Genomic DNA, 20879 nt, shown 5'->3' on the forward strand with positions numbered 1-20879 from the left:
CGAAAGTCTGCCATACCTTCAATTCATCATCACATGGACCACCCAAGGACACAAAAAAACGATTCGCTCAAATCGATCATGATATAAATGATGACCTGAAGTATTGTGCAACTAGCAAATTGCAGCACATCCAACTGGTAACAGTGTTAACTTTTCAAAGGCAATGTAAGTTTGCCTGCCAACTGCTGTGCGTTATAAATCCAACTTCGATTACTCCACTCTAAATCATCTAAATTGTTCAATTATTGACGATCAGTTCTCATTTTTACTGTCACAATTCACACAGTTATTGTTGAAAATTTAACTGAAAACCGGCTCATCGTCATGTGCACTAACCATAAGTGGACCTTACACGGGTTAGCATATCATTATCGCAACATAGGTGTACTGGAACCAGTACTGATAATGTTTTAAGGAATTTTTGATAGTTTATCCCCGTCCTCATCGAATTTATATATGGAACAAAACGTCGTTTTGAAATAATATCCGTAACAGTTTTAGTGGAAACAAAATTTGCCAAGTAGATTCACAGAAACTGTTTTACAGGCATTTGCATACGAACTATACTGCGATGGCAATCGCAACTTAAAACTAGGTAAAATTGCATCAGTAGCACTAGTGATTATCAACATTTTTTTCACTAAACTGTTTACAGATCTGTCTTGAAAGAAATTGTTTCAACTTAGATGTCTGTTCACTGCAGTTGATAACCTATATCTCATCTAACGATCAAGGCCTCAATTATACACTAAACGTTTGAAAACAAACACCTCATGGTATCTAACAAACCATTTCATTTTTTGCCTCATTTTCACTGTTCACCGAAGCTTCACATGGATAAAGCAAACAAATAGTGTCCGTGGTCCATAAAAAATGGTTCAAATGTTGATCGCATCCACGCGAGAGGCCGATCGAACCGACTCGCTCAGCTGACTGAAGAGGCCAACATAAGTGCAAAAACTTGAGGTGACCTAAGAGTTTGAGGCACCACGTTCGAATCAATGGCATTGTCTCAAAACGGATGTAATCAGCAGAGGATGGCCGAAATTGAACGACCGCATTCCCGAAAACAGTTGGAACTGGTGCCAGTATGCGTAGTCGAGTGTGGCTGTACTAGTTCGATTTCAATTGGATCAGATCGAAGAATTATTGGACTTAATCCGGCTTGGTGCGCAGAAACAAAGATCCACAAATCGCAAAACTTCCCCAATTCAACAAGCTAGCACCACTGCCAGCCTACTACACTCTGTAGCCGCGGTGACGCCTTCCGACGTTGTCTGTGGCCAAGAACTTCATATTCAAGTGCAACTTTACTGCTACACACAAAAAACACTACATCACAGCTGGCCGCGAAGAATCACATGCAACCCGAGCCAGCATTTGAACGTGTTGCAGGCAACAACAACAACAACAACAGATAATTCTGATGATGGAGGGGTTCAGAGAGAGACCGCACCGGCCACTCGCCGGTACCTGTAGCAAGATCAATTGGTTTGATTCAGCATTCAGCACTTATATCATCGCTGCCATTAGTCAGTAAAATCATCGACAGCTTGTTGTTACAATCATGCTACAAGTAGGCAAATGGGGACAGGCTTCTTGGTCAGGTACGGAACGAATTAAAATCAGTTTACGCTGATCCTTCGTTAGCGCTGGACGCAATCCGGCGAATTCGACCGTCAGTTAGGTTTAGCCCCTAATCCTAATCAAAGGGTGTTTGTGTGGTGTTGTTCGAGACCGCAGCTAGCCGCGAGAAACGGGAGTGATCCTTAGTTCTACAAATTGAAAATTGTTATTCATCTGAAGACCGACAAAGATGAGGAAAATCGATCTCGTTGTCCTTGTTGTGACAGGTGAGGTGTGAAAAAAGTGGAGTTCAACTACACGTTCAGAATGACCGGTAATGAGCGCAATTTAAGATGTTGTGAATTCGTAAAATGAGTGATGATCATCGATTATAGCAAGCGATGAAATTAATTAGGCTATGAAGGTAACGAGGTAATTGTGCATTTACCTGGTTGGTAGCATGAGTTGGTTCAATAAGCGTAGGAAGTCTGTTACCGGGTGCAATGGTCTTGCTTTGCGATTAGATGACTTGCCGAAAATGAATGATGGCTTAGAACTGTTGGACGGAAGGATTCTATATTTTAGAGGGCGATGATGCATGAACATATCGTCAAATTTATTTTTTTTTTTGCAAAAATGCTGCACATTATTAATTTGCTAATCAGGACGTTTATGTGAAATGACTCAAGATCAGGGGCGTAGCGTGGTCTTCTGTCTCTGTTTTTAATTTTAGGGACCCTAGCTGGATTTAAGGCTCATCTAAGAATTATAGAATCGATCGAACCTGAAGTAGCACCACACGCGTTCTGTTATATCTGTCTATGGCAAAACGAATCACAGGAGAGAGGAATTCCCATTTTCATTTACGTACTATTATTGAACGTCGAATTTTTAATGTTTTGAGATTCGACAGATTCTTCAGGTGCTACAATAGCAGGAATCAAACATTTAACCCCCGGAGGGATTTAGAATTTTTATTCAAACAGTGAACGGATATATCAAAACCCCCGAAGAGATATTGTCATTCAAATATGGCTTAAACTATAGTTATTTTCCACACTGGGTTAGAAACAATAGTATATCTTTGAGTTTTAGCTACAAGGCAGTTGCATATCAAATGATATGATGTTCCGTAATCGGATTCACAAAGATCACATGAATAATACTCAGCGCTCTGAATAGTAGCCTTGTGATAATTGAGTTTGTCAGTACCCTAACTAGAATACTGCAGTTGTGCTTGGAAAAATGCAATAAATTCATTGACATTTTCGGACTCACATCCGACAGAAAAGTGTTTGTTTGAACGCAAGTTTGCAATCTACGCCATTTGTTGGCATGTTCGGATGCTGCCCAAGAGCAAGTGCTTACTGTACACCACACAGAATCGCAAAGATTTCTGCTTGGAATACGGTACAGTATGTAGGGGAATTGTGGGTAAAACCGACACCCCACAACATTTCCAAGAAATCGAATTTTTATTCATTTCATAATGATACATTATTATTAGTACGTTTATTTAGAGCATTTGAAAAATAAACAAAACATACGACAGTAGCGTTCATACTCGTCTGGATGTTAAATTTCGTTGGTAGATTTTAAGGTTTTAACCGAACAAAACCTTTTCAAATCACCACATTTTTCAGTACCTATTATTATCGGCCTGTCCTATGATCAACTATCAACTGGTGCATTGAAGACGAGTTTGAGAAAATTAAATATTGACGTAGGACTACGTCTTTGTTTTCTATATAGGGGTGCACGTAGCAAATTCTACAAAAATGGTATGTAACGAAAAGTGGTCCAATTTTAAATGCATATAATTCAGCCATCTCACGATAAATTTTCAAATTTTTTGCGCATGTCGCCCCGAAATACTCCTAAGAATAGATTCCAATAGATAAACCCAAAGATTTTTGATATCATGGTATTAAAAATTTAAATAATGAACAACCTAGTCAAAATATCGCGCATTTACACACAGAAGATAGCGCTTCCCTAGTCCAGCACGACAGATTTGTGTACCTAGCGCGCTACGCTTCTATGAATGACGTCACCATCGACTATTTAAACGGACGGATTTCGCCGAATCAGCTCAGTCGCCTGTTGAGCGGCAGGCGAAGCAGATCACTGTGCTGTGTGCTTTTACAACCAGTGTAGCTGAGTTAGAAGTCCGTTACACTGCCTGTAGAGGTACGCTACCCAGTGAATGCGAATGAGCTTGGCCGTATGCTATCTTTTGTGTTGTGCTCGTTTCCAGCACACTTTTATGTATTTTTCTTCTTTTATTATTTTTCTTTTATTCGTACACAAAACAGTTTGTACATGCCAGCTCCATTTGCAAACACGGTTAACATAGTGTCGTGGTATTAGTTGTCTCTTTCGTTCTACCCATCATCATCAGCGTTCATTCATTTTGCTTTGTGCGCTTGGGTTTATTGTGTGAGGCGAATGTGTAGGTAGATAGATCTAATTTGTTACTAAATTGCACAACGAAAGTTTATTATATACGTTCGATCAATTCATTGATTCATTTCCCCATCACGTGATTCATTTTCACTCAGCCTATAGTACTTTGATTCTACTAATAGGTACATACTACAAAGCCTATTTATGAATGAATACACTGCCACTTGAAAAACCGTTGCAAAAACGCATCTTATGCATATATAAAGTTGTTTTCGTTCTTATATATTTATAGTTTCGATATATGATTAAGACCACTGCATTCGCTATATTTGTATGCGTACTTTAGGAAAGTTATAATATTGGCAAAATATAACTAGAATGCTTGGTCTATACATGAAATGTGATTATATTGTCTAAAATTTGATTTTTCTTCACTGGTCCGGGTTTTTTACCACACACAATCGAAAAGGTTTTACAAGCTAATCTTATGCTATAAAGATTTAGTTCCAGATATTAGTTTGGTCACAATTTTCTGTCATCTTTCTTCAGATGTTCTTAAATAAGTTTAATCGGATTCGATCACCTACTACAAATGAAATGACCTGATAACCAAGAAGGTTTGGCTCAATATGTAATATTCGATGTTGATTGGTTGTGATGAAACCATACGTGAGAAATATGTTTTATTTATTATTACTATAAATGTACTAAGAAAATAAATATTTTACATTAAGTAGTATAGTCCTACGTCTACAGCTCGTGCAACCCCATAGGGCTGCCCCTTGTAGTTTTTTTAATTGCTTTTATAAAAAAATGTGCGCTGTTGGGGTAAAACCGACACCCTATGGTTAGGGTAAAACCGACACGCTGCACAGTGGTCAAATAAGCAAATTCATGCGTTTAATTATTTTGTGGCTAAACTTTAGGGTTTTGAGTTTTCGTGATTTCAGGTAAGTTTTTGGAGTTATTAAGGCGGATTTTTTTAAGTAGACGGTCATGTTCTAAAATGAAGTGTAAAGGCATTTCTGAAATATAACTTTTTACTGAAAGGAGATAGGCGGTTTGAGTCTTCAGCAAAGTTGTAGAGAATGTTGTTTTAAGTAATTTAACTGAAGATACTAACTCTCTATCTACAGCTGATACGTTGTTATGAGAAGTTTTCGTTAGCACCCTTTAAAAATCTTTTGGAAATAACTTTTGTCGTATTCATTTCTCTACAACAATGTTCTTCACAATGTTTTATATATTGCAAAACGCCACAACTTTGTTGAACATTTTAAGACGCTTCGATGCTTATATAAAGCGTTAGAGATGTTCCTTTGATTAAAAATGTCATATTTCTTAGCCAGTTGTCCAAAAAAGTTGCAAAAATATGCAGGTGATATTGTATTATCTTGAAAGTACCATCAATCTACTGCAAAGTCATGAAGGAATGGTTAGTATCCGTTGGTATCCAAGAATGTTACGAACAAATGAAATGGCGAGTATTTGAGTTCTAACGGCGTTTATATTCTATTCAATCTTAAATAATGGGAAAGTAGCAAAGGTCTACAATAGAATATTGATGATTTAGTTATCTTATCCTCTTTCGATGAACTGTTGTCTGCGTTGTTATGTAAATTTTTATTTGGATCGTCCTCGGTTTTACTCGAAAACTGCAACAGCTTACATTTACCAATTTTGACGACAAACAAAATCGCTAACTAATAAACTGCTACATGAAAATGCTTGAAAAACTGAAAGCATACTGGAATGCCTAACATAAAATTTATTGTCAGTAATATATCGATCAAATAGAATATAAGCATCCGATGAACAATGAATATCGAAGTTGCTTTATTTCAATTTTGCACTTATACACGGTTTACAATATACCAAGCAAATGTTCATGTAAATATATCCAAGAGGGGTGAGAGATTCGGTTCATTCGGTGAAAATTGCTTTTAATAGATTTTGATAATACACAAAGCGTTAGTCAATTTCCATATAGTAATGCAACATTTGAACTTAATTTCTCTAATTTTCGTGGCAAAATATTGAAAATAATTTAGAGTTATTCTGTGGAGGAGTCTTTAACAAAATAGGTGTTCAACATTACTCAGAATCTACTGGACCAATTATTTCAAAATTTTGTACAGTACTTCTTCACACAATTTCCAATGGAACTACGAGCACTTTTTTGTTAAATTATGGTATTACTTTTACGATAACTCATTAATTGATTATAATAACTAAAATAATTTTGAATGCAGTACATATAAAATGGTTGAATATTGTGAAGCCAGATAGCACTGAAGAAAACACTCAAATGCTCGCCGTTTCATTCTTTTATAACATTCTTGGATACCGTAAACCGGGGTGACTTTGATCATCGGGGTGACTTTGATCACTCGAAACTTTTTTCGTAGATCGCTTATTAAACCAGAATAGTCTACCGAATCATTTTAGTTTGAAATGATTTTTACTCTAAACTTATGAAATATTGGTTTGTTATACTTTTCGGTTTTTGGGTACAAAAACTAGAAAAAACCGAAATTTGACTTTACCTTATTTTTACGATGCTTCATAAAGTGTCTATTTTTTATAAAACAAATAAATCTCAGATTCGAGCAAGAGTAATAAATTACAAGCGAGATTTTATTTTTCTTTAGAGTGGGATGTACCAAATTTACCTTTAAGAGTTTGTTTATTTTAAATACAATTTTTTGTGAAACTAGCTGGCAATAATTTCAAATTTTTTAAAGCTAAAACTCGCAACTTTTTTTATTGTTCAATATTCCAACTTGTTAAAATGGATGAAACATTTTGTACATTGATAAAGCACTGAAATAAAACAGTTTTAGCAGTTTTAAAGATTTTCAGAATCTTTTATACTAGTTGGGCACAAATTATACGAATTTTGGTTACTCGAATTTTACAGTACATTGAGTACTTTGTATAATACCAATTAACATCTATTTAAAAATGAGTATCTTTCCAGAATTAGTTTAAACAAACATTTGAATGAAAAACATTGACATCAATAACTTAATGTGGGTGAACATGTAAGTTATCAAAGTCACCCCGGAATACGAAAACGGACATCAACTTGAAATTATTTTTGGAAAAATAGCTGTAAGCGGACAATTTTAGGTAAAACCATCCAATCTTGTTCTCCTTACATCAGTACATGGTTTAAAAATATGTGTTACGTCTAAAAATATGCAATAATTACTTCGAAAAGTGATCAATGTCACCCCGGTTTACGGTACTAACAGATACTAACCACTCCTTTAGGATTTTGTAGTAGATTGTTAGTACTTTCAAGATAACATTATTTCATTTGCATATTTTTCAACTTTTTTAGAAAACTTGTTAAGAAATATGACATTTTTAATCAGAGAAACAGCTCTAGCTCTTTCTTTAAACATCGAATCGTCTTAAAATATTCAACAAAGTTGTGGGTTTTTACAATATCTAAAACATTGTGAAGAACATTGTTGTAGAGAAATGAATAAGACAAAATTTATTTAAAAAAAACTTTTCATGGGGTTTATTGGAAAACTTCTCATAACGAAACGGCTGTAGATAGAGAGTTAGTATCTTTAGTTAAATTACTAGAAATAACATTGTCTGCAACTTTACTGAAGACTCAAACTGTCTATTTCCTTCCAGTAAAAAGTTACATTTCAAAAATGCCTTTACATTTCATTTTGAAACATGGTCGTCCACTTCTGAAAATCTGTCTTAATAGCTCCAAAAACTTGTCCTAAGTCACCAAAACTCAAAACCTTATGATTTAGCCGCAAAATAATAAAAGGCATGAAATTGCTCATTTTGACCACTGTGCGCTGTTAAGATGGTTGTGTATACTTGCGATTCATTTCATCTTTGTGACACTTCAATTAGCCTATTAGAACACTATAGTATTAGCAGAAATACACAGATATACTTTTATTGTGTTTATTTCTTGTAAGTCTCTTTAAAATAAAAAAATTGGAATTTTTGCTTATCTGATTCTATCGAAGCTGTTGCTATTTCTGCAAAAAGCTCATCAAACCGAATTTCTAGTGTTCTCTTGGTTTGTCATAGACGAACTTTATGACAATGAGACAATGATCTTATGTATACCCCAATAGATCGTTGATGATCAGAGTCCGAAAAATCAAATCTGAAAAAGATAGTTTTACTAAGAAGTGTGTGTGTCACTTATAAGTGAATGAATCCAATTAGCAGAACGTTGAACGCTTGCAAATCTTCTCTTACGAAATAAAATGACACTGGAGGTTGCAATGATGTGCGCAAGGATTATTTGTAAATACTCAAGTCAATAAATAATCCTATAGCATAAAATACTCTTATTTATAGTACTACGCTTTCGAACTTTCTTCCCCTCACTACATGATCAAGCAATAAAAAGCACATATTTGCATCATACATACTCACACTTTATTAATCACGCATATATCTCATTTTTAATAAAGGTAAAGATTTTAATGAAGTGGAGAGAAAATAAATTAAAGGGGTGTCGATCTTACCCTTATGGGCTGTCGGTTTTACCCGCAGTGCCTACAAAAAGTCACTTTGTTTTCCAAGTTTTACAACCAATAAATTTTAATGAAATTGATTTTTTTGAAGCGCTGAAAAATTTAAGTCTTGTTAAGAATTTTCTGAAGAAGAATTCTGCATAAAAACTATAATTTTATTGGTTTTGTGGCAACTTAGAAAAATTGTTAAGCTTAAGGTGTCGGTTTTAACCATAATTCCTCTACCAAGCGAATGAGATTTGTTTAATCTCAGACACCAACACCGGTTCGGCCCGCCAACAAATAACCGTCAGTATAACAAACTACCTATTCGTCAAGTTGTCGCTCCATCCAGCCAGACATCCATTCCTCGCGAAGGGGAACATTAAAAGTTTTGAAAGGAAAACTACATGTGAGTGTAACGTCACTGGGAGCAAGTGTACACTCTTCTCAAGTAACGATTTGGGGCCACAGTCTTGTGTGACTAGTTGCACGATCTATTGGGTTACTGTTCCAGAGCTCACTATCCTGAAGATGGTAGTTTTATAGCCACTCATAGAACTTAGATTGCACTTGTAGCGTGCTATAAAACTTCAATTGTTACTTGGGCAGAGTCAAAGAACTGCAATGGACGAGCTGCGGTTGTAATTCTTCGTTGCGTGAAAAGTACCATTGATGTTTTATTTGGATTAACTGATAGTCCAACATGAAGACACCATTGTTCAACAACACATAAGGCTTGTTGCATCAAATCAAAAAGTGTGTTAATGCATATACCACTGACCAATATATGATAATCATCGGCGAAACCATACATCGGCAACCCAAACTCATTAAGTTTCCTCAACCAGCCATCGGCGACAAGGTTCCATAGAAGTGGTGACAGTTCGTAATATAAGAAGGCTCCCTGACCTGGTGCTGCTCCCAAAATAGATTCGAAAGATACATTTTCAAAAATTCCTATTTTTTTTTTTTTTATTCAAATCGTTTATTTGATAAGGCACGTTGCGTTAGCTTAAAGGTGCCAATTTTGTTTTGTTTTACATTTTAAATTGCTTAAAACTAGGGGATTACATATTGATTTTTTTAAAAATGAAACTAATGCGATTTTATAGCTATCTTATATATCTACACAAGGGGATAATATTGTTTTCGTAAGATTAGGGGGGTCATTTAGTTTTTGTGGCAATATGGTTTGACATTTTTATCAGTGAGATTATTGGAGCAAATAATGTTTAATTAAGGGGGACAATTTTTTACGACTAACTTAAAACTAGGAATAACTAGAGGGCATGATTGAATTTTGTAAAGATTCGTAATTATAGTTATTTTTGTGGGTAGTAGAGTTGGGCAATTTCAACGAGATTATATAATATAATAGTTAAAACTAGAAGAGACAAGAAGAGCTAAATGCTTCGTGATGATATTGGGGGGGGGTAGGGGTGTTACTTCTGGGTATAAGAGTCAGGGGAGGAAGGGTAGACAAAGATGGCAGGGAGAGAAAATTATTTCAGTTTCAGGCATCGTGAGATCAACGGATGGATTACAAACTCGGGTGGCCTTCATCAGGGGAATCATGTACTGGGACGCCGGGTGGTCCTCCTCAAGATGGCAGGGGTTTTTCCAGACGATTTCGTAGTACGGCTCAGATGTGGATCGGCTACATTTCGAGTTAAGCGTGTTATGTTCGTGCCGTAGGTCCCGTGTTTGTTGGCTCATTCGATACAGATGGTTTGATACAGGTGGAAGAGCGTTCTGAGAATGATAAGGAGATAACAAGGGGCAGTTAGACTTGTATATTGATGGTTTTCACAAAGGTGTATATAAGGGACATATAGAGAACATCGCGGCTTGCCAGCACATCTCGAACCGGGACGTTGGTTGGTCTTCCTCGGGCCCGCAGGGTATCCATTAGCCGAGACCTAGCGGAACTGTACTCGGTGCACGCCCAGACAATGTGCTCGATGTCGTGATAGCCGTCGCCACAAGCGCAGATACCACTATCCACGAGCCCAATACGCCGGAGATGTGCATCCAGCGTGTAATGGTTTGCCATGAGTCGGGACATCACACGAATGAAGTCACGACCCACATCCATCCCCTTGAACCAAGGTTTCGTCGATACCTTAGGGATTATCGAATGTAGCCACCTTCCCAGCTCTCCACTGCTCCACGAAGTTTGCCAACTTTCGAGGGTTCTCTGATGAGTAATACTGAAAAATTCGCTGAAGCAAATTGGTCTTTCGTAAACGTCTCCTTCTAAGGCACCCACCTTAGCTAAGGAGTCTGCCTTCTCATTGCCCGGAATGGAGCAATGAGAAGGGACCCATACCAAGGTAATCTGGAAAGAGTTGTCAGATAAAGCACTCAGTAGCTCCCGTATTTTCCCCAAAAAATACGAGGAGTGCTTGCCTTGTTTCATCGAGCGAATAGCGTCAATGGAACTGAGGCTATCCGAAACGATGAAGTAATGGTCTGCGGGTAATGTTTCAATGACTCCAAGGGTATACTGAATGGCAGCTAGTTCTGCGGCGTAAACTGAAGCAGGGTCACTGAGTTTGTAGGAGGCGGTGAACTTTTGATTGAAAATACCGAAGCCAGTGGATCCTTCGAGGTTTGATCCGTCAGTATAAAACATCTTAGAACAGTCGACTTCTCGGAATTTATTATAAAAAATGTTTGGAACCACTTGTGGGCGTATGTGGTCCGGAATTCCACTAATCTCGTCTTTCATGGATGTGTCGAAGAAAACAGTAGATTCAGAAGTATTTATGAAATGCACACGGTTGGGATTGTAAGAAGAAGGGTTAATATTCTGCGCCATGTAGTCAAAGTACAGGGACATGAAACGGGTCTGAGAATTGAGCTCAACAAGCCTTTCGAAATTTTCAATCACGACCGGGTTCAAGATATCGCATCGAATGAGCAATCGATATGAGAGTTCCCAAAATCGATTTTTCAACGGGTGAACGCCCGACAGCACTTCGAGACTCATCGTATGGGTCGACTGCATGCACCCTAAGGCGATACGCAAACAACGATACTGAATTCTTTCGAGTTTGATGAAATGTATGTTCGCGGCGGAGCGAAAGCAGAAGCATCCGTATTCCATTACCGACAGTATCGTTGTTTGATACAACCTAATTAGGTCTCCTGGGTGGGCACCCCACCATGTTCCGGTTATTGTACGAAGAAAGTTGATCCTTTGTTGGCATTTCTGTTTCAGATACCGAATATGGCATCCCCAAGTACCTTTCGAGTCGAACCAGACCCCTAGATATTTTACTGTGAAGACCTGAGCGATAGTTTGACCCATTAATAGAAGCTGTAGTTGTGCTGGTTCACGCTTCCTAGAAAATACAACTAGCTCAGTTTTCTCCGTGGAGAATTCGATACCCAGCTTAATAGCCCAAGCAGACAAATTGTCCAGGGTATTCTGTAATGGTCCTTGTAGATCGACAGCTTTGGGTCCCGTAACAGACACCACGCCATCGTCTGCAAGTTGCCTTAACGTGCAGGAACTGTCAAGACATTCATCAATGTCGTTGACATAGAAATTGTATAAAAGGGGGCTTAGACATGAGCCCTGGGGAAGGCCCATGTAGCTAAATCGTGATGTCGATAAGTCACCATGCGAAAAATGCATGTGCTTTTCCGACAACAAGTTTAGTAAAAAGTTGTTTAAAGTCGCTGAAAGACCATGCTGGTGCAGCTTCTCTGAAAGAATGTTGATCGAAACTGAATCAAAAGCCCCCTTAATATCTAGGAACACTGATGCCATCTGCTCTTTGCTAGCATAGGCCATTTGAATTTCAGTTGAGAGCAACGCAAGACAATCGTTCGTCCCTTTGCCTTTGCGAAAGCCAAATTGTGTATCTGACAGTAAGCCATTTGCTTCGACCCAATTGTCGAGGCGGGATAGGATCATTTTCTCGAACAACTTCCGGATACAGGATAGCATTGCGATCGGACGGTACGAATTGTGGTCGGAGGCTGGTTTTCCTGGTTTTTGGATGGTGATGACCTTCACTTGTCTCCAATCGAGTGGGACAATGTTAGCCTCGAGAAACTTATTAAATAAATTCAACAAGCGTCTCTTGGCAGAGTCTGGCAGATTCTTCAACAAGTTGAATTTGATTCTGTCTGGCCCTGGAGCTTTATTGTTACACGACAAGAGAGCAAGTGAGAACTCCACCATCGAAAAAGGTGTTTCGTTCGCGCTATCGTGAGGAGACGCGGCGCGGTAAATCTTCTGTGCCGGGGCGGAATCCGGACAAACCTTCTTGGCGAAATCGAATATCCAACGGTTTGAATATTCCACGCTCTCATTAGTACTGTTTCGATTTCGCATACGTCGGGCTGTTCCCCAAAGAGTGCTCATCGATGTTTCTCTCGTTAATCCGTCGACGAACCGGCGCCAATAACCGCGTTTTTTGGCTTTCATCAAACTCTTCATTCGCTTGTCTAACGTCGCGTACTGTCGAAAACTAGCGGGTAACCCGTCGTTCCGGAAGGTCTTAAACGCGGCGGCCTTCTCTGCGTACACGTCTGAGCACTCTTTATCCCACCAGGGATTGGGAGAACGTTTTTGTATGTTCGCGCCGGGTACTGGCTTAGTCTGAGCTTGATTCGCGCTGTCGAGAATCAAGCCAGCCAAAAAGCTGTACTCTTCCTCCGGAGGAAGTTCTTGAGTAGATTCGATGTTGTCGGATATCGCGGCAGCATAGCTCTTCCAATCGATATTTCGTGTGAGGTCATACGAAATATTGATTGTTTCCAATGGCCTTGAGCCGTTATTGATTGAGACTACGATCGGCAGATGGTCGCTACCGTGGGGATCAGGGATTACCTTCCACGCGCATTCTAACTTTAGCGAGGTCGAGCAAAGGGATAAATCTAATGCGCTTGGGCGCGCTGGTGGGGGAGGAATCCGTGTCATTTCACCCGTGTTTAGAATTGTCATGTTGAAGTTGTCGCAAATATTGTGAATTAAAGAGGAACGGTTATCATCATAAAGGCAACCCCATGCTGTACCGTGAGAGTTAAAGTCTCCTAAAACTAGTCGCGGTGCTGGCAGGGATTCTAAGATGTCTTGTAGCCGTCGGTGCCCAACCGCGGTGTTGGGGGGAATATATATGGAAGCTATGCAAAGGCTTTTGCCTTTGGTTGTTACTTGACAAGCGACAACTTCAATACCTGTTATCGAGGGAAGGTTAATTCTGTAGAAGGAATAGCACTTTTTGATCCCCAAAAGCACTCCTCCATGGGGGGTGTCTCGATCCAGGCGAATAATATTAAAGTCGTGGAAGTTGAGTTCTATGTCGGAAGTTAACCAAGTTCCGCATAATGCAAATGCATCGCAACTCAAATTATTTATTAAAATTTTGAAGGAATCGATTTTCGGGATGATACTTCTGCAATTCCACTGTAGAACAGTGATCAAATCCGTGACCTCGTTCGATGAGTTAGCCATCGAAGGATACAATCGCTGAGAGGAGGGGCCATTTAGCAGTCAACTGCTTCAAAAATGTTCTCACTGTAGGGAGAAAAGCTAACATAAGACTTTTAATAGGATCAGTAATATTGAAAGTTTTTATTATCCAGTCCACTATGTCCGAGAGTTTTATAATTCCAGTGCTGTGATTACTCTCGAACTGAAACAAAGGAACACTTGGGATTTTTGATGTTCCTGGAAGTGCTGGGAACTCCTTCTCTGAGCTTAATCCTCCGAGACCAGGAGCTAATTGCTTCGGTTTGGTTGCAACACTTCCAATAGATGTGACTTTCGGAGCCCCCTCAAGGGACACCTTCTGGCCTTTACAAGGAACTTTACGAGAGGAAGTGTTCCTCCTCTTCCTATAAATTCTAGGCACCCTAGTAGATGTTCCCTCTTGTGGGTTACCAGCCTCGCCCTCGTCAGGAGGCAAGTGAGTATAGATGTTTGCTGAGGATGGTGGCGTAGCATTCTTTAACATTTCTGCGAAAGAATGTTTGGATCGTCCCGCAAGGGAACGTTTCAGTTTATCCCCGCGTAGTTTGTACGCGGGACATGCCGAGATATCATGCAGACTCTCCGCACAGTAAGGACACTTTTCGGCTTGCTTACTGCACGAATCATCTAGATGATTCTCCCCGCATTTTCCACAGCGGGCCTTGTTGCTACAATGGGTGGCTGTGTGACCCAGTTGTTTACACTTTGTGCAATTCATGACCCGCGGCACAAACAGACGCACAGGCAGACGAACCTTGTGCAAGAGGACGAAATTTGGCAAAGCGGTACCAGCGAAGGTCACCCGATAAGAGTTTGATTGGGGGTACGTTTTTGAACCATCCCCCGCAACTACTACTGAGTGCAAACGTTTGCACTCAAGTATTTTAACTGGCTGAAGTAAGCGGTCTCTGAATCGGCCAACCCCGTACTCCAGCAGATCCTCGCACGTCAAACTCTCATCGGTTACGACGCCTTCGGATTGTACTCTTACAGCCGGAATATACACGTTATAATCCCGCGTAAAGTGCTCACAGCAAGCAATATCGTTTGCCTGCTTTGAGTTGGCTAGCAACACCCTTATCTTGTCCGAGCGGACCTTTGAAATTTCGGTCACAGCCGAGAACCGTTCCGTCAGGTCTCTAGAAATCTGAAGAAGATTCAGTGATTTAGTCTTGGGCCGAAAGAAGACCACAAATGGACCAGTTGAGAGTTCTGGATAGCATTTGGGCCGGGGGGGAGCCTTAGAAGTTGAACCCGATTCAACTTCCATTTGACCATCCGGAGAGGGAACCATAGAAAACGTCAACGCACGGGGTCAGCGCCCGCGCAGACGGAAGAAAGCAATAAATGTGTTACAAAAGACAAAAACCACTTAGCTTTAAACTGGTGTCCAACGACGAACCGATCCAGCTTATACAGCTGGCTATTGTTTAATCCTCACACGCGAACAAAAGACTGAGGACCGAACCGAACTGGCAAAATAACCTTGAATGCGGATTAAAACTATTCTTTATCGCCTCACACAGCACTACGGACTAGAAAAAACAACCTCTGTCTCGATGGAGAGCTCGAAAACGAATGAATTCCTAATCTTGATTGCTTTTGTGAAAACGATTTTTCAATGTGTAACAGGGTTGTAGTAAACTTCCCCGCTGATATACAATCTAGCATCCCGAATGTAGTGGTCGATTAAACGTTCCACTGATTTGAGAAGGAAGGAGGTCAAACTGATCGCTCTAAAGCTCTTTGCCTCCTCATAAGAGACGCGACCACCTTTGGGAATGAATTTGACAGTTATTTCCCGTCACGCTAATGGAATGTATCCTGTTGCAAGACTACAAGTAAGAACTCTTTTCAAAATATACTGCAAGTGCTCATATCCTTTTTGTAGTAGAACTGGAATGATCCCATCTTTTCCCGGAGACTTATACGGAGTAAAACTTTCAATCGCCTATTTGATCGATACGGGTGTCAGAATTCTACCAGCAAATGTCCAAGAATCAGAACAGGCAGTCATCAGTGATGGCTCCGTACAGCCTGGGAAGTGTGTGACAAAAAGAAAGTTGAGTACTACATTTTCGTCAACCGAGGAATCACAATTAGCAATTCTGATCGAACTGGCATGAAAGTCTTTCTATTTTAAAAGTAACTTATTTAATCTACAAGTCTCCTTGAGACTTGCGACATTTGTGCAGAGGCTTTTCCAACTACTTCGCTCAGAGGATCGAAAGACATTTCTGTATGCTTTGCGAGCCAACTTAAATGCCTCCGATCCATCCCAAGCTCTTCTACATATTTTTTTGAGTCGAACAAGTTCGGTATTCCACCAACTTTGTTCCTCTAGAAACACGCATAATTCGAAGCGGACAAGCCTCTCGGTATTCTGCTACTATGAGTGAGCTTGTTTTATCCACGATCTCATTCAAGTCACATGGAGATTCAATCGTCGGAAGATACCCGTGAAACCTAGGTCCCTAGGACATTTAAATAATCAAAGACGATGTACTTAGGATCAGGTAACGACGGTTCGAGCTCGTTTGGTACGAGCCAGTTTTACAACTCATGCGTAATACCGCAAGAGCAGAGAATTACATCTAACACCTCTTCTACCAGCTCGTGCAAATTTTGGGCGGTTTCCTGATTTAAGAATGTGCAGATTTTTTTTCATGTTTTTTTCATTTATTATTTATATTGGTAACGAGTTAATGGTGTGTATCAGTTGTTTATAGATATTTGTGCATGAATTCCAAGACAGACTTTTTAATATAATGTATCTTTTGCAATACAGGTCAAGCTTGATTACCCGGTGCTTCGATTTTCCGTGGTAAATGATGCAACTTCTCGCATACTAGAATAAAATAAAGTAAGTAGGCAAGCTGGGGTAGCCTGTTTCTCTGCTCCACTATAATTTATGAAGTGGTGTCACATAGCTAACGTTTCTTTTAACCCTCATTCGTGGTTCGTCTGCTACGAAAAAACCCTCATTCTAGTTAAAAGTGTGCGCGTTGTGCTTCCACAAAGATATCCTTTTCCTTGTCCTTGTAGCTGATGCTTAGTTGACCGACGTTGACGGATTGTCAGGTGATCACAACGCTTGTAATCTTCAAAAGCTCTCCCATGCATGTTTGTCGCTACCGAAAGAAAACCAAAGGTATACGTAGATGATGGCTTCTCAACCGCCTTAGCGGAAAATAGGTAAATTTTAAATTGAAAAAAGAAAAATTGTTCTGAAAACCTACTAATTGTATAACCTAAGGCTATTTAATGGCATACTTTTGTGAAATCCCGTCAGAAAACAAAGCTATTTGCTTGTTAACCGAGCATTCTGCCCCGTTGTTGTGGTGCATTTTACCCCCGCACAGGTGCATTTTGCCCCAATTATTTTTCAAAAGTTAATGTTGGATGATTTTTAAGAATTGAATATTTTCATGTTTTTGAATATTTTGCAAAGTGTTATGATTGTGATTACTGAGGAAAATGTTGGCTAAACGATATCATTAATTAAATTCTCCCAATTAATGTTCTATAGCTGAATTATGATCATATTTCCTTAGGGGGTGCGTTTTACCCCATCTTCCCCTCTCTCTTTACATTGCCTAACATCCATATTTGCTTGAGCTACCCATGAATTGAAATCACCTCCAGTGACTGCCGGGTTTCTTATCACATGTTAACCCTTTCTTGACCATTTTTTTCTACCGCGCATAGGGTTCCGCAACTATTTTTACTTAGAACTATGGGCGTCATGAAACACAAAAAATCTGGTTTAATAAAGATAGGTACTGATTTCGAAGTGCTAGAATCCGCTCAATATTTACCTTCCGATCCAGTCTAATTGCATGAACAAGGTAGTTGAAGGCAGGTCAGGCGAATGACCAAGTTGGTTAAAGCCTGCAATTAAATAAATAAATAAATAAAAAGTTGAAGGCAGTCAATTAGAAAGTTTTATCAGTTTTCAATAATTTTACCAGGCTATGAAAATATTCCAAAATTTTATCGGTTCATTTTCACCAGCAACAGAAACTATCCCTGGCAGCACTGCTTCAGCGGAACCCAATCAGAATTATTGTAAAAGAGTTTATTCTACTGATGATAACATTTATAACTATTAGTGCTAAAATGAAAGATATTAGTCTCATCTATTATCCTTACTTGGTCGGTGTTAAGTCAGACCGGACTAAGTGACAAAATTGATTTCGAGAAAAACAGGTTTAAAATTTGATTCGCAGCATCCTTTACATTATGAATGGAAATTAATTATTGCCATAACTCTAGTTTATTGTTATATATTTCAAATCTGGCAAAAGTCGAATGTAGCTGACGATATTCTTTATCCAGTGCTGTCATTATCTCATTTTTTGATGTTTTGAGACTTAGTCCGGTCTGACTTAACACCGACCACTTGTCGTTGAAAATATATGTTGTGTAAACCAAAAGTAATAGTCGTTTTGAAACGTGATTAATTGTTAACAACATGGGCATGAAGGGGTTAAAGATGCCGTAGGAATTTTGAGCAGGAATCAATTGTTGAAGGTAATAATGGGAGAAGACCTATAATGTATCAAAGTCCACTGGAACTCAGATCAGCATATTCATCAGAATTTAACACGGATTTCATTGAAGCATATTGCAAAAATCATAACCTTCAGCAGGATTCTATCTTGAGAAGGATTTTACCAGACCGCTAAGAAGCTTTTCTATAGAATCCTGTATCAAAATTCAGAGAATTATGTAAAAATACAGATAAGGATTCGATCGATATCAATCTGAAATATATTCCATGTATATGTATATGTATATGTATATGTATAAGTATATGTATATGTATATGTATATGTATATGTATATGTATATGTATATGTATATGTATATGTATATGTATATGTATATGTATATGTATATGTATATGTATATGTATATGTATATGTATATGTATATGTATATGTATATGTATATGTATATGTATATGTATATGTATATGTATATGTATATGTATATGTATATGTATATGTATATGTATATGTATATGTATATGTATATGTATATGTATATGTATATGTATATGTATATGTATATGTATATGTATATGTATATGTATATGTATATGTATATGTATATGTATATGTATATGTATATGTATATGTATATGTATATGTATATGTATATGTATATGTATATGTATATGTATATGTATATGTATATGTATATGTATATGTATATGTATATGTATATGTATATGTATATGTATATGTATATGTATATGTATATGTATATGTATATGTATATGTATATGTATATGTATATGTATATGTATATGTATATGTATATGTATATGTATATGTATATGTATATGTATATGTATATGTATATGTATATGTATATGTATATGTATATGTATATGTATATGTATATGTATATGTATATGTATATGTATATGTATATGTATATGTATATGTATATGTATATGTATATGTATATGTATATGTATATGTATATGTATATGTATATGTATATGTATATGTATATGTATATGTATATGTATATGTATATGTATATGTATATGTATATGTATATGTATATGTATATGTATATGTATATGTATATGTATATGTATATGTATATGTATATGTATATGTATATGTATATGTATATGTATATGTATATGTATATGTATATGTATATGTATATGTATATGTATATGTATATGTATATGTATATGTATATGTATATGTATATGTATATGTATATGTATATGTATATGTATATGTATATGTATATGTATATGTATATGTATATGTATATGTATATGTATATGTATATGTATATGTATATGTATATGTATATGTATATGTATATGTATATGTATATGTATATGTATATGTATATGTATATGTATATGTATATGTATATGTATATGTATATGTTTATGTCAAAAAGGCCTGCAATAATCGATTTATGTTTCACGAGAAAATGTACTTTTAGTTTAAAACTAAAAAGTTGCATATTTGGCAACATTGCCGTTAAAAACTAGTATTTTTTCTAGATTCCTTGAACAAATCGTTCAAAAATCATCTTGCTGATTGATTCTACTGCAAACTGTACGAGAGATATAATCCCAAGAAAAACATTTTTTAAAACAATTTGTTAAAATTAAGTGTGTTCTTATGGACCGAGGAATGGTTCAAACGACACAATAATTTCGGTTATCATATAATGGCTGTAGATGAACAATTTCTTCAAAACTGGTTTCAATTCGTGAAGGTCGACTCTATGTTTTAGGTTTTTTTTGTCAATTTGAGCCGAATAACCCATCTATTAGCTATTTTTGAGATAGGCCAAAATTTGAGAGGAGTAACCCCAGACCCTCCGTTAGCCGAAAACAATTTCTAATGACTGCAATGATTAAATTAGCACTACAATCAGACATTCTAGTTGAAATTTGAATTTTTTTCGAAACACCCCGATAATCGAATCATTTTCCCCGGATAATCGAATCACGGATAATCGAATCCCCAGATAATCGAGTCCGACCTGTATTATGTATCAACACAGATCATCTTGTGTGTATAATGTCACCTTCTAATACAAACCTAGGTTAAATTTGAGGTGAAAAATTATGTTTTAAGGTAGAATTTATAGTCAAAGCAAATTTATAATTTTCTTTTGTCGTTTTTGACGATACCATAGAGCAAGCTATATAATCACTGCTTGGAAAATTTGGAAGTTATATATTGCCCTTGGTAATATCAGTTCCTCGATCGCACACAGCCTGAGAGCGGGACGGTTAAATTTTCGTTTTTATATACGAGACAATCCTATAAGGATAAATCACTGGTATTAATCAAGACTGTCCGTTTTCCTCACCAGACTCATATTTCTTCAACGTTTGCACCTATTCATTCATAAATCAA

General features: G+C 37.7%; 1 protein-coding gene across 1 annotated transcript in view; it reads left to right on the plus strand.

Moving 5' to 3' along the window:
* Positions 1 to 1646: 1646 nt before the first annotated feature.
* The window catches only part of LOC131691755 (uncharacterized), a 30991-nt gene continuing 11758 nt past the window's right edge, over positions 1647 to 20879 (plus strand). The window contains exon 1 of the mRNA XM_058978384.1: positions 1647 to 1853. Coding sequence (XP_058834367.1) covers positions 1817 to 1853 — 37 coding nt within the window. The 5' untranslated portion in view covers positions 1647 to 1816. The remainder of the gene's footprint in view (positions 1854 to 20879) is intronic.

The sequence above is a fragment of the Topomyia yanbarensis genome, chromosome 3 (genome assembly GCF_030247195.1).
Source record: "Topomyia yanbarensis strain Yona2022 chromosome 3, ASM3024719v1, whole genome shotgun sequence".
In the NCBI taxonomy this organism is placed as follows: domain Eukaryota; kingdom Metazoa; phylum Arthropoda; class Insecta; order Diptera; family Culicidae; genus Topomyia; species Topomyia yanbarensis.